General features: G+C 51.0%; 1 protein-coding gene across 2 annotated transcripts in view; it reads left to right on the top strand.

The window, feature by feature from the left end:
• Nucleotides 1–17,742, top strand: part of GRK5 (G protein-coupled receptor kinase 5) — a 224,515-nt gene that overhangs the window by 94,563 nt on the left and 112,210 nt on the right. For both annotated transcript variants that reach the window (XM_006048446.4, XM_025273993.3), the window contains exon 2: nucleotides 9,386–9,481. In XM_006048446.4, coding sequence (XP_006048508.1) covers nucleotides 9,386–9,481 — 96 coding nt within the window. The remainder of the gene's footprint in view (nucleotides 1–9,385; nucleotides 9,482–17,742) is intronic.

Here is a 17,742-nt window from a genome sequence, read left to right on the forward strand (position 1 = left end):
TCTCCCAGAATTTGCTCAAACTCATGTCCACGTGTGGCCTGCCTGGAGGGAAGATGCGTTGACTAGTCGGATCTGTTCTTTGGAAATTCTCTAGGCAGGAATACTGGAGTGGGTAGCCACTCCCTTCTCCAGCGGATCTTCCCCACCCAGGGATCGAACCCGGGTCTCCTGCATTGCAGGCAGATTCTTTACCATCTGAGTCACCAGGGAAGCCCCCCTTGGGAGTTTGGACTCAGGATTCTGGCCGATGGGTAGGGAGGGGGCTTTGGGGCCTGCCGGTTGCAGCACAATTCTGATACTGACTACCCTGAATGAGCAAAAACTCCACAGAGGGAGCACAGTCCCCACAAGACCACCACCCTCACTTCAGACCCCAGACTCAAGTTTGGGTGTCCCCAGGCCACACGTACTTCTGACTAATTGACTACAAATTTGGAAATCTCCCCCAATCCCTCTCAGACTTGATTATTCGCTAGGATGACTCAGAGAGCTCAGGAGAGCTCTAGATTTACAATTTTATTAGGGTGAAAGGATACAAATCTGAACCAGCAAAATGAGGAGATGCACAAGGCAAGGCCTGTGATGGGCACGTCACCCTGCCAGCGCCGGTGTGTGAGCACCAACCAGGAAGTTCACCCAAACTGGGTCCCAGAGTTTTTATTGGGCTTTCATTACTTAGGCATGATTGATTGAATCGTTAGTCACGTGGCTGAACTCAGTCTCCAGCCTCCTTCCCCACCCCAAAGTTTGGACACTGTCATTTGACTCAAAGGCCCAACCTTCTAACCCCATGGTTGGTCCATTCTGGCATGGCCAGCCTCAGCCTGAGTCATCTCATTAGCGTAAGCTCAGGTACAGTTCTGGGGATCCACCATGAATAAAACCCACATCCCCAACACTGGGAAAATTCCCAGGACTGGGAGGTCACCTCCCAGGAGTCAAGGACCAAGCCAGTGTTTTCATTATGGCCAGTTGGGTTCGATGCAAAGAGGTAAGTGAGCCTGGCATGGTCTGCAGAGGGGCAGAGACACCCCAGCCCCAAATTCTCCATGTCTCCATGGCATTCCTGTTCCTACAAACCCTGCTGCTCTTGACTGCCTCACTTTGGATTCCTAGAATCTCTTTATGACCCTGGTATTAATCCTCATCTTTGGGGGTCAAATTGAATCTCTCATCCTGCTCACCTTGGCTTGAACCGCACTCACCAACACAGTTTTCCAATCTGAGTGGACAAGTCTGTCTTGGAGGAATGTAGTCCATGGGAAAACCAGCCTCCACTTCCTCAGGGCCCACAAAATGCATCAGGTCCTCTACAGATCCTGGTGTGCCATCTCCAGGGGTGATGTTCTTCTCTATGGAGTCTGTAGAACAATAAAGGTCCAAGGGCCATCAGAATGGGACAAGGCACCCAGGAAGTATATGGCGTGTGCGCCGATGATTTGGGTGGGGTTTGAAGGGAGTCCTTCCCGCTCCTTAGGGAGCCAGACTGGGGCCTGGAGTCATGGGTCCCTGAGGCCATCTCAGTAGCCTGTACCCACCAAGGCCAGTAGTGACCTTCTCTCCAGTGTCTCCCTCTAGTTTTCTGGAAACAGTTGGGTCCATATCCAGCGAGTGGCCACATAAGTGGCTTTGTGGGCATCATGTGAGAAGAATGCCTGAGTAAGGCAGGGGACAGGGACCTGGGTTCTTAACAGAGTCAGACCCCAACATCACTGAATTTGTCCAAACCCCTGTGTTTCTCTTCAGATCCTTTTTAGAAGTAGACAGAGCAGAAATAATAATCAGAGAAATTTCCAGAAAGCTTGGTCCCATCATACTATTTCCCACGTGATGCTCAAGGACTTGCTCCAACTTGACTCTGCATCAGAATCACCTGGAAGGCTCATTAAAACGGACTGCTGTCCCCACCCCCTCACCCCTCCACGGCAAAGAATTTCTGACTCTGTAGATCTAAGGTGGAGCCCAAGGTTTTGCATTTCTAACCAATTCCCCAGTGATGCTGGTGCAACTGGCCCAAGGACCGCACTGGGAACCACTGATCGAGGGTGTGAAGGCAAATCCTTTGCAACACATGCAGAGGGTCTTGCTCAGCTTCTACCCAAGCAACCTTTCTCTGACCGATTGCTCATTTGTTACTAGGGAGAAAGATAAAAAGCCTTGGTGGGTACAGGCTACTGAGATGGCCTCAGGGACCCATGACTCCAGGCCCCAGTCTGGCTCCCTAAGGAGTGGGAAGGACTCCCTTCAAACCCCACCCAAATCATCGGCGCACACGCCATGTATTTCCTGGGTGCCTTGTCCCATTCTGATGGCCCTTGGACCTTTATTGCTCTACAGACTCCATAGACCAGTAGACCAGGAGTCAGGATGCCTGGGTCTTGGTTTACCTATTGTTTAATATGACTGTGTCGGGTCTTAGTTGCAGAACACGGGATCTCCATCACATCATGCAGGATCTTTCCTTGCAGCATTCAGACTCTCTGGTTGTGCCTTGAGGGCCAAGTTGTTCCTCGGCACATGGAATTTTAGTTCTCCAACCAGGGATTGAACCTATGTCCCCTGTATTACAGGTGGATAGATTCTTTACCACTGGACCACTGGGGAAGTCCCTGGGTCCTGGTTCAAATGTAACACAAACTGAGTGATTTGAAGCAAAGTTCTTGCCGTTCTGAGTCTCTTTCCTCACTTATCAAATGGGGCCATTAAGAGGACCTACCTGTGTGGTTGATGAGGGGATTAAATGAGAAGATGTCTAAGCAAACAGCTTTCTGACCCTGGGAGTACAGGAAATGCCACATTTCTTTAACTTCCAAATCAGATATACTGTAAGATTAATGAGAAGTTCGAGGTCAATTGTTTTGCAAAGGTCTGTCCCCCCTTCCCTTCCAAAGATAGCACAAAAAGTCCTAGGGCTCCGAAGCGTGTATCAGTCACTCAGTCGTGTCCCACTCTTGGCGAACCCATGGACTGTAGCCCTCCAGGCTTCTCTGTCCATGGAATTCTCCAGGCAAGAATACTGGAGTGGCTTGCCATTCCATTCTCCAGGGATCTTCCTAACCCAGGGATCAAACTCAGGCCTCCCACATTGCAGGCAGATTCTTTACCCTCTGAGCCACAAAGTGAAGTGAAGTGAGTCGCTCAGTCGTGTCTGACACTTTGCAACCCCATGGACTGTATGTAGCCTACCAGGCTCCATTGTCCATGGAATTTTCCAGGCAAGTGTACTGGAGTGGGTTGCCATTTCCTTCTCCAGGGGATTCTTTCTGACCCAGGGATAGAACCCAGGTCTCCCACATTGCAGGCAGACGCTTTACCATCTGAGACGCCAGGGAAACCCCTAAGCCTCCAAGGAGTCCCAAAAGTAAGACAGACCATCGGGGTCACTGCTGTTGCCTGTTTTGTCAGTGTCCTTCGGGGGAGGGGTCTCGGCGTCAGCTCCCCAGTGTCAGGCTGGCCCTGGGTCCCTCACTGCTCAGAGTCCCTCATCCCTGGGATCCTGTGGGGACCGTGCCTTCCTGGAGCGCAGCCTCCCCCCCGCTGCCCCTCCCGGACACTCTCCCCCTCATTCTCATTTCAGTCCTCAGCCTTCAAAGTGCAAACACCTCCCTGGAAAACAGTAGATGCCACAAGAATAACAGCCAATTTCTCCCCCCACAGTGACAGTTTTCTCATGGCAGCTTTTTGGCGTGATCCTTTCATTCTTCCCTGGGGGTGTCCACGGGAGCGAAAGGAATGCCAATTAGTTTCTCAGTAGCTCAGCCTGTTCTGAGCGCTTAAGACGTGATAGCTCTTGATTCCTCTGCTTTCTTCCCAAGTCCTGCGTTCCATCCCCGCTGGGGCTTGCCCACCTGCTGGCCACTCTCCCCGTTTCCCCTGCCCTGCCACCTGCTTATCACGCTTCTCTCAGCCCATCTGGGCTGCACCTTCATAAGGCCACTGCTGGCAGCCAAGGGGGGACCCTGGAGGCTGGAGAGAGCAGAGTGATGTGCTAAGCCACTTCCTTCCTGGAGACTGCTCCTGGGGAACACTGCATCTTCCTGCCACCCACCTTTCTCCAGGTTGCGCTTGGACTCATGTCCACTCGGGAGAGAGACCCACCACCCTGGTCCCTTGGTGTCTTCCCCGGAACTGTGAGCGGGTGGAGTTCAGCCCACGTCCCCAAGCCCGATGTCTTGGTCTCTTCTCACTTCTGGTGGGAGACCTCCGGGCTGACTACCAGCCTGTGTTGCTGGCATCCCCTCCTTGGAGGGAGCCCCCTTCCTCCCTGAGGCGCCCCCACCTGCCTGACCACACCCCCAGCAGCCTCACCCAGCTCTGCTCTTTGAAGCCTGGGATGAGCTGGAGTTCCACGAAGTGGGGCACTCTGTCCTCCTGCCCACCTCACTATCAGCACATGGAAGGTAAACCATGAGCAGCAGTGGGCTGCTGGGTGAAGAAAAGAAAACCCAGGGATGCTCGAGACAGGAAGCGGCTGTGAATCAGCGTGGGTTGGAGAAGATACGTGCTTCTGTTTGCACATGTGGTTTGTTTATTGGCCCCATCCCTCTCCCTGAGCCTGAGGTTTCTCACCTGTGAAATGGGGCTAGTACTAAATGAGGACCACAACATGTAGCACCTAGCTCAGTGCTAAGCCCAGAGGGCGATCCCTGCAACTACTCATTTACTGTCAGCATAACGCAACAAAAGCTTGCAGTTGTCCAGGACAGTTGTGTTAGCTGTCCAACCCCCTGGAAGGATATGAAGCAAGAATCTGGGCTGAGCTGGGAGAGGGTTGTGGGCCAGACAAGGGATCTGCCTTTTAAGAGTAGCCCTGGAGAGGGGATTAGAAGGGGGTCTTGAAGAAGGAGCAGGGCTTCAGTAGGCAGAGGCATTAGTTCTAGAAGTCAGAAGTCTAACCTGGGTCTCACTGGATAAAAACAAGGGAGTTGGCAGGGCTCTTATGTTTCTGGGGCCTCTAAGAGAGCATCTGTTCTTGCCTTGTCCAGTTTCTAGAAGCCGCCTGCATCCTTTGGCTTGTGGCCCCTTCCTTCTTCAAAGGCAGCAGTAGCTGATCTAGTCTTTCTGACATCACATCACTCCGAGCTGACTCTTCTGCCTCTGGTTACATCAGGACCACCCGGATCATCCAAAATAACATCCCTGTCACTATCCTTAATTCCTTCTGTAACCGTAATTCCCTTTACCACGTAACCTAAAATATTCACAGGTGCCAGCAATTAAGGGTTACTTTGGGGGAGTATGATTTTGCCTACGTAGTCCCTGCCCCATTCTGGGGGCTGAGGCGATGAGGAGGATGAAGGAAGCCCCCAGGAGGCTGTGTGGTACCCACCCGCTCTTCATCACTCCAGCCTCCGTGTTACATCCTCCAGGTGGCCTGGATGACTCTTCCCCTCTCCCCGCCTCCACCACTGCCCCATTACTAGGGAGTCTGTCCCAAACTCTGCACTTTTCCTGAGTGTTGGTCATAAGGGTCATAAATAAAGCAGCATCCCTCCATTTTGGCATTATTGACACTTTGAGTACCTTGTTCTCTGTTGTAAGGGGGCTGTCCTGCACCTTGTATGATGTTTAACTCTGTGGCCTCTACCTGCCAGATGCTGGCAGCACTCTTACCGGTGTGACAACCCCAAATATCTCTAGACACTGCCGGATGTCCCCTGGAGGACAAATTGCCCAGGGGTTGAGAACCACTGATGTCAAGGCTTTGATGTCTTCCTTACTAGATTGGGCACCACAAGAAGGAAGCCCCAAGAGGGTGACACCCCTTCAGTCTTCCCCATTCCTGTGTCCCCAGCATCTGCATACTGCTTGGCATTTAGTTGATGCTCAACATATTGGTTGAATGAATTAATGAGTTTGTGTTAATTTTCTTTATTTTGTGTTAACTTTCTTAATGGAGAAGTTAGTCTATAAAAATATGTTTGTGTGTGTGTGTGTGTGTGTGTGTGTGTGTAAAATAGACTTCTGTTTCCATAAACTGGCTGTATCACTTGGGGGTGATTCTTTAAGTAGCCCCATTCCTGGTTCCACTCACAGAGTTGGGGTTCAGGCTGATGAGGTACAGCCTGTGAGTCTGGATGGCCAAGAGTTCTTCACCAATTCCTCAAAAAGGCAAACATAGAATGACCATATGATCCAGCGGTTCTGCTCCTAGGCATATACCTGAAGGAATTGAAAGCAGGGACTCAGGTATTCCGAGCCACCGTATTCACGGTAGCCAGAAGGTGGACACCATCCAAGCGTCCACCAAAAGACAAATGGATACACAAAAGGTGGTGTGTACACACACAACAGAGGATTATTCCACCGTACAGTGGAGTGAAATCTGACACACACTGCGACATGGATAATCCTCGAAGACATCCTGCCAAGTGGAATCGGCCAGTCCTGGAAGACCACGTGTTGCGTGCTATCACTCGTGAGTCCCCGGAGCAGTCAAACCAGAGAGACAAAGTAGAACGGAGGTTACCAGGGTGGAGGGGGCTGGAAGCTGGTGTTGGATGGGCACCGAGTTTCTGCTGGGGAGGACGAAGGATTTCTGGAGCTGGATGGTGGCGATGGTTACATGACACATGAATGTACTTAGTGCTGTGGAATTGTATACCTACAGAGGGTTAACATGGTATATTTTCTGTTACTTATATTTTACCATACACACAAAAAGTGCTTCATCCCAGCCAGATCTGGGAATAAAGAGTATGGAATGAATGGCGGGGGGTGGGGTGGTGGTGGTGCGTACTAAATGAGTTCTAACCATTGCTTTAGGCCTTGGAGCCAGAGCTGGTGAGGATGGGAGCAGACTTGGCTAATTTCTCCAGGGGGCAGCCCTCCCCTGGGGGATACACATAAGCACTAAGGGGCCAGGCCGGCCACCGGATGGAGGCCACGTGTCGTGTCCATGGGGTCAGCTGCGCCCAGCTCTATCTGAGCCTTGCCATGTGTCTGGTTACGGGACAGAAGTCCCGAACCTGGGTTTATATGCAAAACCTCAGTGTTTAAATCTTGACACCTGGTTCAGTGAACAGGTGTGGGGTGGCCTGTTTTCTCGGAGGCTTGGGTCTCTACTAAAGAGCTCCAAGTTCTGCTTGCTCTTACTGGGTGTCCTGTCACTTCTGAGGTCTGGGGCCAGCTTTCTCTGTGATCCCTGGGAGTTTCCCTGGCTCACAGGGCTCCTGAAAGGGAGCTTTATAGACAGAAGGGTGCATATGAGTGCCTGGGGTCTAGATTCTGCTCAGGCTGGGGTCTGGTCTCTGCCATTTGTGAGCTGTGGAGTGTAGGAGACTTGCCTCTTTCTTCCCTGTTGCTTCAGTTTCCTTGTCTTTCAAGTGGGATAGTAATAGCTCTGCCTGGGAGAGTTAGAGTGGGGACTCAGGGAAGGCCAGCTGAGGGGCTCCAACGTGTATGTGGGCGGTGAAGTGTGTCAGCTCCGGTGGGAGCACCAAGCATGCGGGAAGCAGTGCAGGCCATCAGCTGGGAAATTACACAACCTGGACATCTGTTTCTGCATCTGTGATGAACCTGGTGATTTGCTCCTCCAAGAGTCATTCTGGGGATTAAATAAGATAATGTCCAAAACGTGCCTGGCCACAGCATGTGCCCCATACACATTCATTTTTTTCCTTGGAGTCCAATGCTTTTGATCTTTGTGAAGACTTGAGCAGAGGGAGCCAGGGCTGCTTGGCCAGGGCTGGAGACAGAACGAGCAGAGAGCCAGGAAATGGACTGTGTCCTGCCCCTCTGTCATGGGCTCCCTCTCCTCGTTCCCAGCTCTGAGGATGGTCCTGGTTCTAGCCTCAGAAGCCCACACACTGGCTGTTCCAGAAGGTGCCCTCAGCTTTCAGGGCAATTGGATAACTTGGGAATCTCCATTTATTGATATTTACTCTTTTGAGATCACATGGACTGTAGCCTACCAGGCTCCTCTGTCCATGGAATTTTCTAGGCAAGAATACTGGAGTGGGTTGCCATTTCCTCCTCCAGTGGATCTTCCCGACCCAGGGATCGAACCTGCATCTCTTGCATTGCAGGTGACTTCTTTACCATTTGAGCCACCAGGGAAGTGGCTACATTTATTGAGATCAGCTCCATGCCAGCCCCAGAACACATACTTTGCTGGGGGTGGGCCCAGAGCCCAGCTCCTTTGGGATACCCTGGGTTGGCTGGCTGCAGAAAGGGCCCTTGCCCTGCCTGGACCCTCTCTGAGGGTCAGAGACTGGGGGGACATCACACCCACCCAGCTTAGAGTGCAGCCCAGGGTACCGAGGGCCTGCCCAAGATCCCAAGTCTCTGTAACCAGGCCCCAAACCCCACAGGTACTTGGGGTGTTGATCCCATGAAGGAGGATAAAAGGACCTTAAAATCTTGAGATGCTGAGGGGCCTAAAGGGCTATGTGACCTTTGATGAGTCACTGACCAGTGGAATTTAAGGACTACTCTGGCGACGGGGGTCAGACGAATGCATCTCAGGTTCTTGTGGGGTCCTGAGCATGTGATGACACAGAGGTGCCTCCAGGCCCCATTTCCAAGTGGTGGTGGGCTCAGGGACATGCAGGCCAGAGTCAGCAGCCCCTTGTTGACACACCTGAGTGTTCTGACGTCTGTCCACTGTCCAGGGATAAGAAGCGGTGGGGACAACAGGAACACCCGTGGGTGCACCCTCCTCAGCTCCATGTATTCATTCTGTGTGCTTGTTACATGTGTGTTCACTGTGTTTGTATGTTTATCACGTGTGCATATTCATCACATGTGTGTCCCTAGCATGTGTTCATTATAGTGCACGCTGGGCAGGATACAGGGCGGGGGGGGCAGCTGATGTGGTCCACCAGGAGTCCTTCCAGCCTTGGACCCTGGGGTTCATGAGGCGGGAGAAGAAGGGGATACTCAAGGCAAGGGAGAGTTGACTTCCTTGTCCCCAGCACCTGGCCTCCAGCTGGGGGTGGGGACTGTCCACAGGAAACAAGAGGACAAAAAGAGGTGGTGGTGGTGGGGGGGTGCATTTGTGAATCCATCTCACCCATTTGTGAGTCCATTTCACCAGGCTTTCCTGAGCCAGTCGGCCAGGTTCTGCCATAGAAAGGTTGAGGTCTAGTCTGGGGCTGATGCCAGGTCCCCATGGGGTTGCATAGTTATGGTTAATATATCAGCGAAGAACGGGCACCCAATGTGGGTGCAGAAGTGGGTGATGGGAGAGGCTGTGCCGGGTGGGGGAGCCCAGACCTGTGTGAGCCTGAAGGAAGGATGCATAGACTTGATACTGGCTGGGGAGGGGCTTGTCCCAGTCTCCCGGCTAGGAAGCTGCACCCAGGCTCACTGGAATGGGACGTGGGCTCTGGCACCTCAGGCAACACCAGCATCAGCTCCCCGTCTTTCTCTCCCATCTCTGCAGGAGGCGGAGGAAAGCGCAAAGGGAAAAGCAAGAAGTGGAAGGAAATCCTTAAGTTCCCTCACATTAACCAGTGTGAAGACCTCCGAAGGGCCATAGGTAAGCCATCCTGCTCCAGGGGGCGTGGGGAGGAGCTGGGAGGGGAGTGAGGAGCCCAGTCACTGCGGAGTCATCTGTCCAGTGAGTCAAAATGGACAATGCTGTAAAGTGGTGCCAGGTAGGAGCTCCAAGCTAATGCCTTTGCCAGTTGGCATAAAGATACAGCCAACATTCATCCAACATTCATGAAGCATTTGATGCGTGCTGGGTGGGATCAACCCTCAATTACCCTTTGAGGCTGTTAATTTGCCTCCCTTACTTCGTGTGTGTGCATGTGTGAGTGCTAAGTCGCTTTGGTCATGTCCGACTCTTTGCAAGCCTATGGACTGTAGCCTGCCAGGCTCCTTTGTCCTCCTAAAGATGAGGAAGAGGAAGACTGGCTGGGACCTCGGGCTGTGGGGAGTGATGATGTGCCAGTGAGCTCCTGGCTTTCCTTTTTGCCTCACTTATATCCCAGGGACCAGGTCCTGGAGACACTCACCACCCAGAAATGCCAATGGGTGCAAACAAAGAAGACGCCTCCCATCCAAAAATAAATAAATAAAAAAAAAAAAAATTGTGTTCTCTTTGGGCAATGGCCAGGGACAGGGACAGCTGAGCTGAGCTGGCCCCTCCAGAACGGTCACACTTCAGCCACTGTTCACCCCAACAATGTGGACACCTCACTTTCTACCTTCCTTCTCACTTACCCTTGAGCCAGATTCAGGGACCTAGTGCTCCCGCACTCTCCATGTCTCTCCTCTCTGATCCTGACACTTGGAGGTGAGCAAGCTCTACTGAGGTTCATTCCCTGCCCCCTGACTCTCAGTCCTGCCAAGTCTAACCCTGCTCCCCAGGAGACCTCAGGCCATTGCCCCAGTGCCACCAAGGCCCCTCACCTTCCAGTTGGCCTGGCCCCACCTTCTTCACTTCCGGTTTAGGGGACCCGGGAGCCTAGGATTTACCTCTGAGATTTGCTCCGCCCGTGGACCCCACCCCATGGGCCCCAACCCCATATGTCTGTCTAGGTCCATAAACCAGCCTCTTGGCACCATCCACTCCCCTGGGAGGGTGTGAGAAACGTGTGCGCTGGCGTGTGAAAATGAATTCTTCTGTTCTCCTCGAGGGCATTGAAAAGGCTCTGTGTGTGAGGGCAGTGTGAAGAGAGGCCGGGAAAACAGGAAGGCCGCCATAAACTGGCCGAGGGACTGCTGCTCGCGGGGAAGGGCCCCAGGGCTTGGGCCCTCCTGCATGTTTACAGTCCGTCGCCCTGGTGTTTGCCCAGCCTCTGCTGGGGTCCTGCTGGAAGGCTTTCCTAAATAAAAATCTCATTTCTTTTCTAGACCAATACACAAACCAAACAGTGGCAAATGCTGCATTTATTTTTCTTGCTCACACATGAGCTCATTTTCTGAAGCTTTGGAGAGGATATCCTGGGACAGGCTTTGGGCCAGGGTGACGTGGCCCTTGTGGGCCTGGAAGGCCGCATGGGAAGGATCTTCATTAGAGGAGAGGACGGAGCCCTCTGGGATCCCCTGGACTGGGCAGAACAGTGGTCTGTTAAAGCCATACCCTCTCTCTTGCACTCAGCACGGCCCTGACAACTGCAGGCCATCTCCCCCAGCAGAGACCCCAGGGTGATTTTAAGAAATGAAAACGGCACCCAGTGGACCCCCTGCTGAAACCACAGCAGCCTGTCCTCCCACCTGGAATGAAACACAAGCTTCTCACCGTGCTTTATGAGCACTTTGGCCATTGTATGAAGCTTAGGGATCCCTTCTCAGAATAATGCTTTTACATATACAGAAAATAAAGTACATGGTGTTGCAAAGGAAACCAGTTCTTTTCAGATAATTAGATACTTTAAAATATTATGATCTTGAAGTATATGAGCTTTTTTGTTCTTCAGTCATGTCTGACTCTTTGAAGTCCCGTGGCCTGTAGTCTGCCAGGCTCCTCTGTCCATGGAATTTTCCTGGCAAGACTACTGGAGCAGGTTGCCATTGCCCACTCCAGGGGATCATCCCAAGCCATGCATCAAACCTGCATCTCTTGTGTCTCCTGCATTGGCAGGTGGATTCTTTTACCACTGAACCACCTGGGAAGCTTTAATAATGCTCAGCAACTGGTCTAACCAAGGCTCAGCAACTGTTCTAATAGCTACTGTAATTCTGAATTAGTGAGGAGCATAAGTAATATTTCCAGATACCTGCAATGATGGTGATATGAATGGGTGTGAGATTTCTGTTGTTGATCATCCCAGGCACTCTAACGTTACTGTGGGTTGTGGTTGACATTCGTGACTCAAGGAAGAGCTCATTTCCACTTAGAGGCTGATGAAAAGAGAGATGATGTTTTTCTCCATCCAAGTTCAATGAGTGAATGAAGTCACTCAGTTGTGTCCGACTCTTTGTGACCCCATGGACTGTAGCTTACCAGGCTCCTCCATCCATGGGATTTTTCCAGGCAAGAATACTGGAGTGGGTTGCCATTTCCTTCTCCAGGAGATCTTCCTGACGCAGGGATTGAACCCGGGTCTCCCACATTGTAGGCAGATGCTTTACTGTCTGAGTCACCAGGGAAGTCAAAGTTCAAGGACCTCTTAAATCCTATCCATGGACCTCTTGGCGATGCCCTTCCTATGCTGCCCTGTATGAGCCTGCCTTCACCTTTGCTGTGCTGGTTGCTTTTTCCTTGACTACCCCAAGCTTGTCTCTAGCCTAGAGCCTCTGCTGGTCCCTCTGCCTGGAATGCTCTTCCCCCACATTCAGGGGACCTTTAGGTCTCAGTTCAGGTAGCACCTCCATAGAAAAGCCTTCCTGGGACTTCCCTAAAAGTAAACTTAAATCTTTCCCTGGTGGCTCAGACAGTAAAGCGTCTGCCTGCAATGCGGGAGACCCTGGTTTGATCCCTGGGTTGGGAAGATCCCCTGGAGAAAGAAATGGAAACCCACTCCAGTATTCTTGCCTGGAGAATCCTATGGACAGAGGAGCCTGGTAGGTTATAGTCCATGGGGTCGCAAAGAGTTGGACCTCGTGGTCCAGTAGCTAAGACCGTGCTCCCATTGTAGGGGGCGCAGGTTCCATCCCTGGTCAGGGAACTAGATCCCACATGCTGCATCCAAGGATCCTGTATGCCACGGTGAAGATGGAAGATCCTGCTTGCCACAACTGAGACCCGGTACGCCAAATAAATAAATATTTTTTTAAAAAAGAAAAGAAAAGCTTTTCCAACAAACCTTTAGAAAGGAACTGTATTCTCCCTTTAACTGCTGTCTCTCACACGGTGCTGTCTATTAATGCTCTTGGCCCGCGACCCCAGCCGTAGTCATCTTGTGTTTAGTTGTGGGCCTGTGTGTTTTCTCTCTCCCTCACTGGACTGGATGTCCCATGACCACAGTGACCGTGGGGGTCACCACTAGGACCGTGCCTGGCGCACTGCAGGGGCTCATTAAATCCTGGGAGAGTCAGTGAAGTGAAATATTGAAAATTAGGGCTCTGTTTAGAAAATCTGTGACATGAACGTGGCACTCCCAAATTTAATGTAGCCCATGGTTTAAAACTAAGTCATGAAAGTTCAGGCTTATAAGGTACCTTAGAAAGCATCTGCTTTAACACTCCCTTCCCCCACTCCCTACCAGATAGATAAACAAGTCAGAGGGGCAGGTGACCTGATGACTCCTGGTCCAGGCCAGTTTCCCCTGAGGCTGCAATTAGAATAATTCTTACAGTGATGTTAGGCTTTTACAGAATTCTCAAGCAACTGGAGAGCATCTTGTCCAACCACGCTTTTTAGACCTGAGTCTGAATTTCAGAGTCTGTTAACCTCCAATAGGAGAAGTGGCCTGCAACTCTCCATTCACCAGCGTTATATTGACTCACAAACATTTTTTGGCATCAGCCCCCAGCCAGTACCCAAAGCAGAGAGACTGTTTAGGCACTCAGAAAAAGACATTTCTGTCTCTTTTTTACTTTCATCTTCTAAGTGTGGGTTGCATGTTCATCTGATTACTAAGTTTATTGAGCCCTCATGGTATGCTATGCACTTGGGAAACAGACCTGATTCCTGACCACCCCCCCCACCCCTGCCGCCACCCCCAAGCTCATTCATGGCTGAAACCAGGAGGCTGGCGGAAATAGGTGAGAGCAAATTGAGAAAGTTTCATGTTGTAGGGACAGGATGCCGAGCAGAACCATACCGCAGGTCTTCCAACCCATCAAGAACTTCTCTGGAGGAAATGACATCACTCTGAGCCTCTCAGGGCATCTCTTTGTGTGAGCTCCTGAGGGACATGGACCACATTCTCCATCTTGGGTCCCCATTGCTGGCACTGGGAGTAGGTGAATGGGTAGATGGATAAAGTGATTAAATGAGTGCTGCCGTCCTTCCCAGCCTGGAAACTAACTCACTGTGAATGGCAGCAATGAGTATTAAGACAGAGATTCCTTGCCACATGTATCTACTTCCAATTGAGCTCCAGACATCAGTAACCAATTTTAGACAGTCCTGGCAGAGAGCAGACAGATCATGAGAAGAGGAAGTGTTCTCTAATATCTGCTTGGTGAAACATCGAATAATGGCATTCGTTAGTAAGCTAATTGTAAGATAATTAGAGAGAGCCCAAATCAAAGTAGTTCTCAGAATATCCAGAACTTGGAAGGCAGGAACATCATTGTGAAGATAAAAGATTGCTGAGGTCTGCAAATATTTCTCAGTGACGCAGAAAGTTCTTTTGGGCATAAAGTGTGGCATTTTTATTTATTTAGCTCAGGCTCATTGCATACTTTATTCTTTCATTAAAAAAGAAAAAAAAAGAGTATGAGGGGGCTTGAGTGAAAGAGTTGATTATTCCGCTATTTGGCAATATTTCTGCAGGAACTGTCCAAAAGCTATATAATAAATCAAGCCCCCTCCCCACCTCCTGGCGGGGTGACGTTTACGAGGAGACTTTTCACAGAAAGTAGATGCCGCTGTGCCCTGCACCCTCACGGATGGACGGGACAGGAGAGATTTCATTTGCCATGTGGGAGAGAACTACTTGCCAAGCCTTAACTCTTTCTAGGAGCAGCAACTCTAGGCTGTGGGGGATTTCTAGAAGAAACTGTAGACTTTTAACTTTAAAGAAGAAAAACCACAGGGCTTCCCAGGTGATCCCGTGGTTAAGCTTCCGCTTTTCAATGCAGGGGGTGCTGGTTCAATCCCTGCAATGAGGGACTAAGGTCCCATATGCCTCGGTGTGCAGCCAAAAAACATTTAAAAATAAAAGAAGAAAATGAAAATAATGTGCAGTCTGCCTTGAACTAGCCTAGTCTTGATTATTCACTCAGTGTTGCCCATGGTCTTTCAACAAAAAATCAGCCCACAGACACGTGTTAAGCCCCTACTACATGCTGGGCATCACTGCAGACCCAGGATCTGTACCATTGGCCACAGAAGCTGTGTCGTCTTGTGGAAGGCCGTTGGCATTAAAGTCAAATGGTGGCTCCCAGTTGTGTGACATGGGGCGAGTTGCTTAGTTTCTCTGGCTTGCAAGTTTCTTTGTCTAGAATCAACCTGGCAGAATTGTTGGGAGGGCCAGTAGGGTGTCTACTACACACCATCCTTATCACCATTATCATCATGGTGTTGGTGGTGTAGGGTAAAGTTTGAAGGCCCTGGTGGGGAGGCTTTATAATTTCCCAAAGAAGCCAAATTGGCTACAAATGAGGAGTGGGGCTAGCCGCTTCTGTGCAGACATCATGTGGATCCAGTGCCCCAGGGACCCCTGCCTGGGGGTCATTTGAATCCTTCCCTTCCTTGAACCCTTGCCTCCAGCCTCTGCTTCCTGGTCCACCCTGGTCCCTGCAGCCCTTGGCCCTTCTTCCTCCCCTGTGGAAGCAGATGGTGTCACACTGTGCCCAGATCCATGGCCTGGTAGGTTTCTTTCCTAGGACACAAAGATGCTCTGGAAGGTTGCACCCTGGAGCCCTAACAAGGGTTACCCCTGGGAAAGCCATTTCCCGGTGGCTCAGCAGGTAAAGAATCCGCCTGCAATGCAGGAGGCACAGGAGATGCGGGTTTGATCCCCGGGTTGGGACGATCCGTTGGAGGAGGAAATGGCAACCTAATTCAATATCCTTGCCTGGAGAACCCCATGGGCTGAGGTCTACGGGGTAGCAAAGGAGTCAGACACGACTGAAGCGACTTAGCACTGGAGAAGGCATAGAGGTCAGAGGGGACATTAGCTTTATCTGTAAGATGTTTTTTTTAAATAATATTTTGTATTTTGTGCCTTGAGATTTTGCACTTTTTAAAAAAGAGGTCTATTTTGAAATTTTTGGCTGTGCTGGATATTCGCTGCCACTCGGGCCTTTCTCTCTGGCTGGGGCACGCGGGGACTGCTCTCCAGTTTCAGTGGATGAGCTGCTCATTGCAGCAGCTTCTCTTGTGGAGCGTGGGCTGTGGGGTGCCGGGCTTCGGTAGTTGTGGGGCATGGGCTTAGTTGCGTGTGGGATCTTCCTGGCTCAGGGATTGAACTTGTGTCTCCTGCACTGCGAGGTGGATTCTTTACCACTGAGCCACCAGGGAAGCCCTATAAGGTGATTTTTTTATAAAGGAGAAAGAATCGGCAAGTTATTTGTGTGGTTAAAGTTGAATGCTTAAAGATGAGATCTGCTGCCTGCTTCCACAGAAGGGCACTGGGGACAGTGATGCCATTTCCCTCTTTCTTGGTAGATTTTGGGTCCACTAATGAGTCTGTGGCCTCTGAGAGGATGATAAGAGTCTTGCCGTCTTTGCAGGTCCTGCAGGACTGGGCGAGGGGCTCCTGCTCGGTTCTTCTGGGATGCTGGCAGGTGGGAACCACCTGATAGCCAAAAGCCTTTGACTGGTGGGAGTCTCGGGACCTTCAGTCCTACAAAGATTTGGAGGAAGCCCAGGCATGAATCAGCCCAGCCTGACCTGGGACCCCCATCCTTGGAGTCTCCAGCCTTCTCCTGGGGTGCTCAGCGCTACACTCTGACCAGCAGGGTCCCCCTCATCCCACCCACAATGGACTCCTGCCTGCACATTGTCGGCATCCCCTGAGTGGAATGGGTGGGCAGGGTCCTTTCCCAGAGATGAGACAGGGCTGGTCTCTGCTGCAAACAGCCTCTCTTTCTGCTCATCCCTGCTCACAGGCAACTGGTCCCTTGGCATTGCCAGGCACACAGCAGGGTCTGGAGAGGAGTCTGGGCTCCTGAGACAGGTCTCACCCCACCCAGGGTCTGTGTGACCCAGGCCCCTTCAGGCCTGCCAGGCTGGCATGCAAGCACTTGATTTCATTGTCAGGGATACCAAGTCTCTCTGCAGACGTCATTCCTGTCCTTGGGGTGATAAAGGCGCGTCCCGTCTGTCATTCTGCCACTTGCCATGCTCTGATAAGGCTCAGCATCTGCTTGTCCTTGGAGGGCAAGATAAATTTAGATGTGGCGGATTTAGAGAATCAGGTGACCTGTTTGCAGCTGTAGCTCTTAGGAGGGAGAGGGTTGCCTGGCTAGTCCCACAGTTTGCTGGGCATTAGTCTCACCTCTCCACCAAGATCAAGCCAAGGATTTCTCAAAATTGCCAACAACCGTAAGAAGCTGGGAGGAAAGCTTGGAGCAGATGGGTTCAGAAGGAAGCAGTACTGCTCACCACTGGAGTACCAATACCAATACCACTGGAAGGCAAGGGCTGGATCCTCAGTGCCCAGCCTGGCCTTGGGTGCAAGCACAATGCAAGCACCTAAAGGTCCTAGGTGATGGGTTTCATGTTGGGAGATTCTTAGAACAGAGCTTTGATAGGGATTTTATAGATGATCCGAGGTTGTGGTGTCTAAAGGCTGCCCTGCAGGAAGCATGAAAGATCTAAATTAGACTTCTGTCTGATCAGGCTTTCTTTTTGCCTTTTATATTTGGGTTTCTGTGTAAGGTTTTATTCCAGAGTTAAAACCAAGTTTCAAACCCATGGTTCTAAGCCAAGTCTCCATTTTGCAGGTAAGTAAACTGAGTCCCAGAAAGACAAGTGACTTGATGAGGTCTCTCTGTGACTCATTGTCTTAGTGGGCTCAGGCTGCCAGAGCAAAATGCCACAGATCAGGGGCCTTAAACAACAGAAATTCATTGTCTCACAATTCTGGAAGCTGGAGGTCCAAGATCAAGGACCCTGAATCCATCTGGTATTGCTTCCTTCTGAGCCCATCTGCTCCAGGCTTTCCTCCTAGCTTCTTATGTTTGTTGGCGATTTCAAGAATTCCTTGGCTTGCAGAAACATCACCCTAACCT

The sequence above is a fragment of the Bubalus bubalis genome, chromosome 23 (assembly GCF_019923935.1).
Source record: "Bubalus bubalis isolate 160015118507 breed Murrah chromosome 23, NDDB_SH_1, whole genome shotgun sequence".
Taxonomy (NCBI): domain Eukaryota; kingdom Metazoa; phylum Chordata; class Mammalia; order Artiodactyla; family Bovidae; genus Bubalus; species Bubalus bubalis.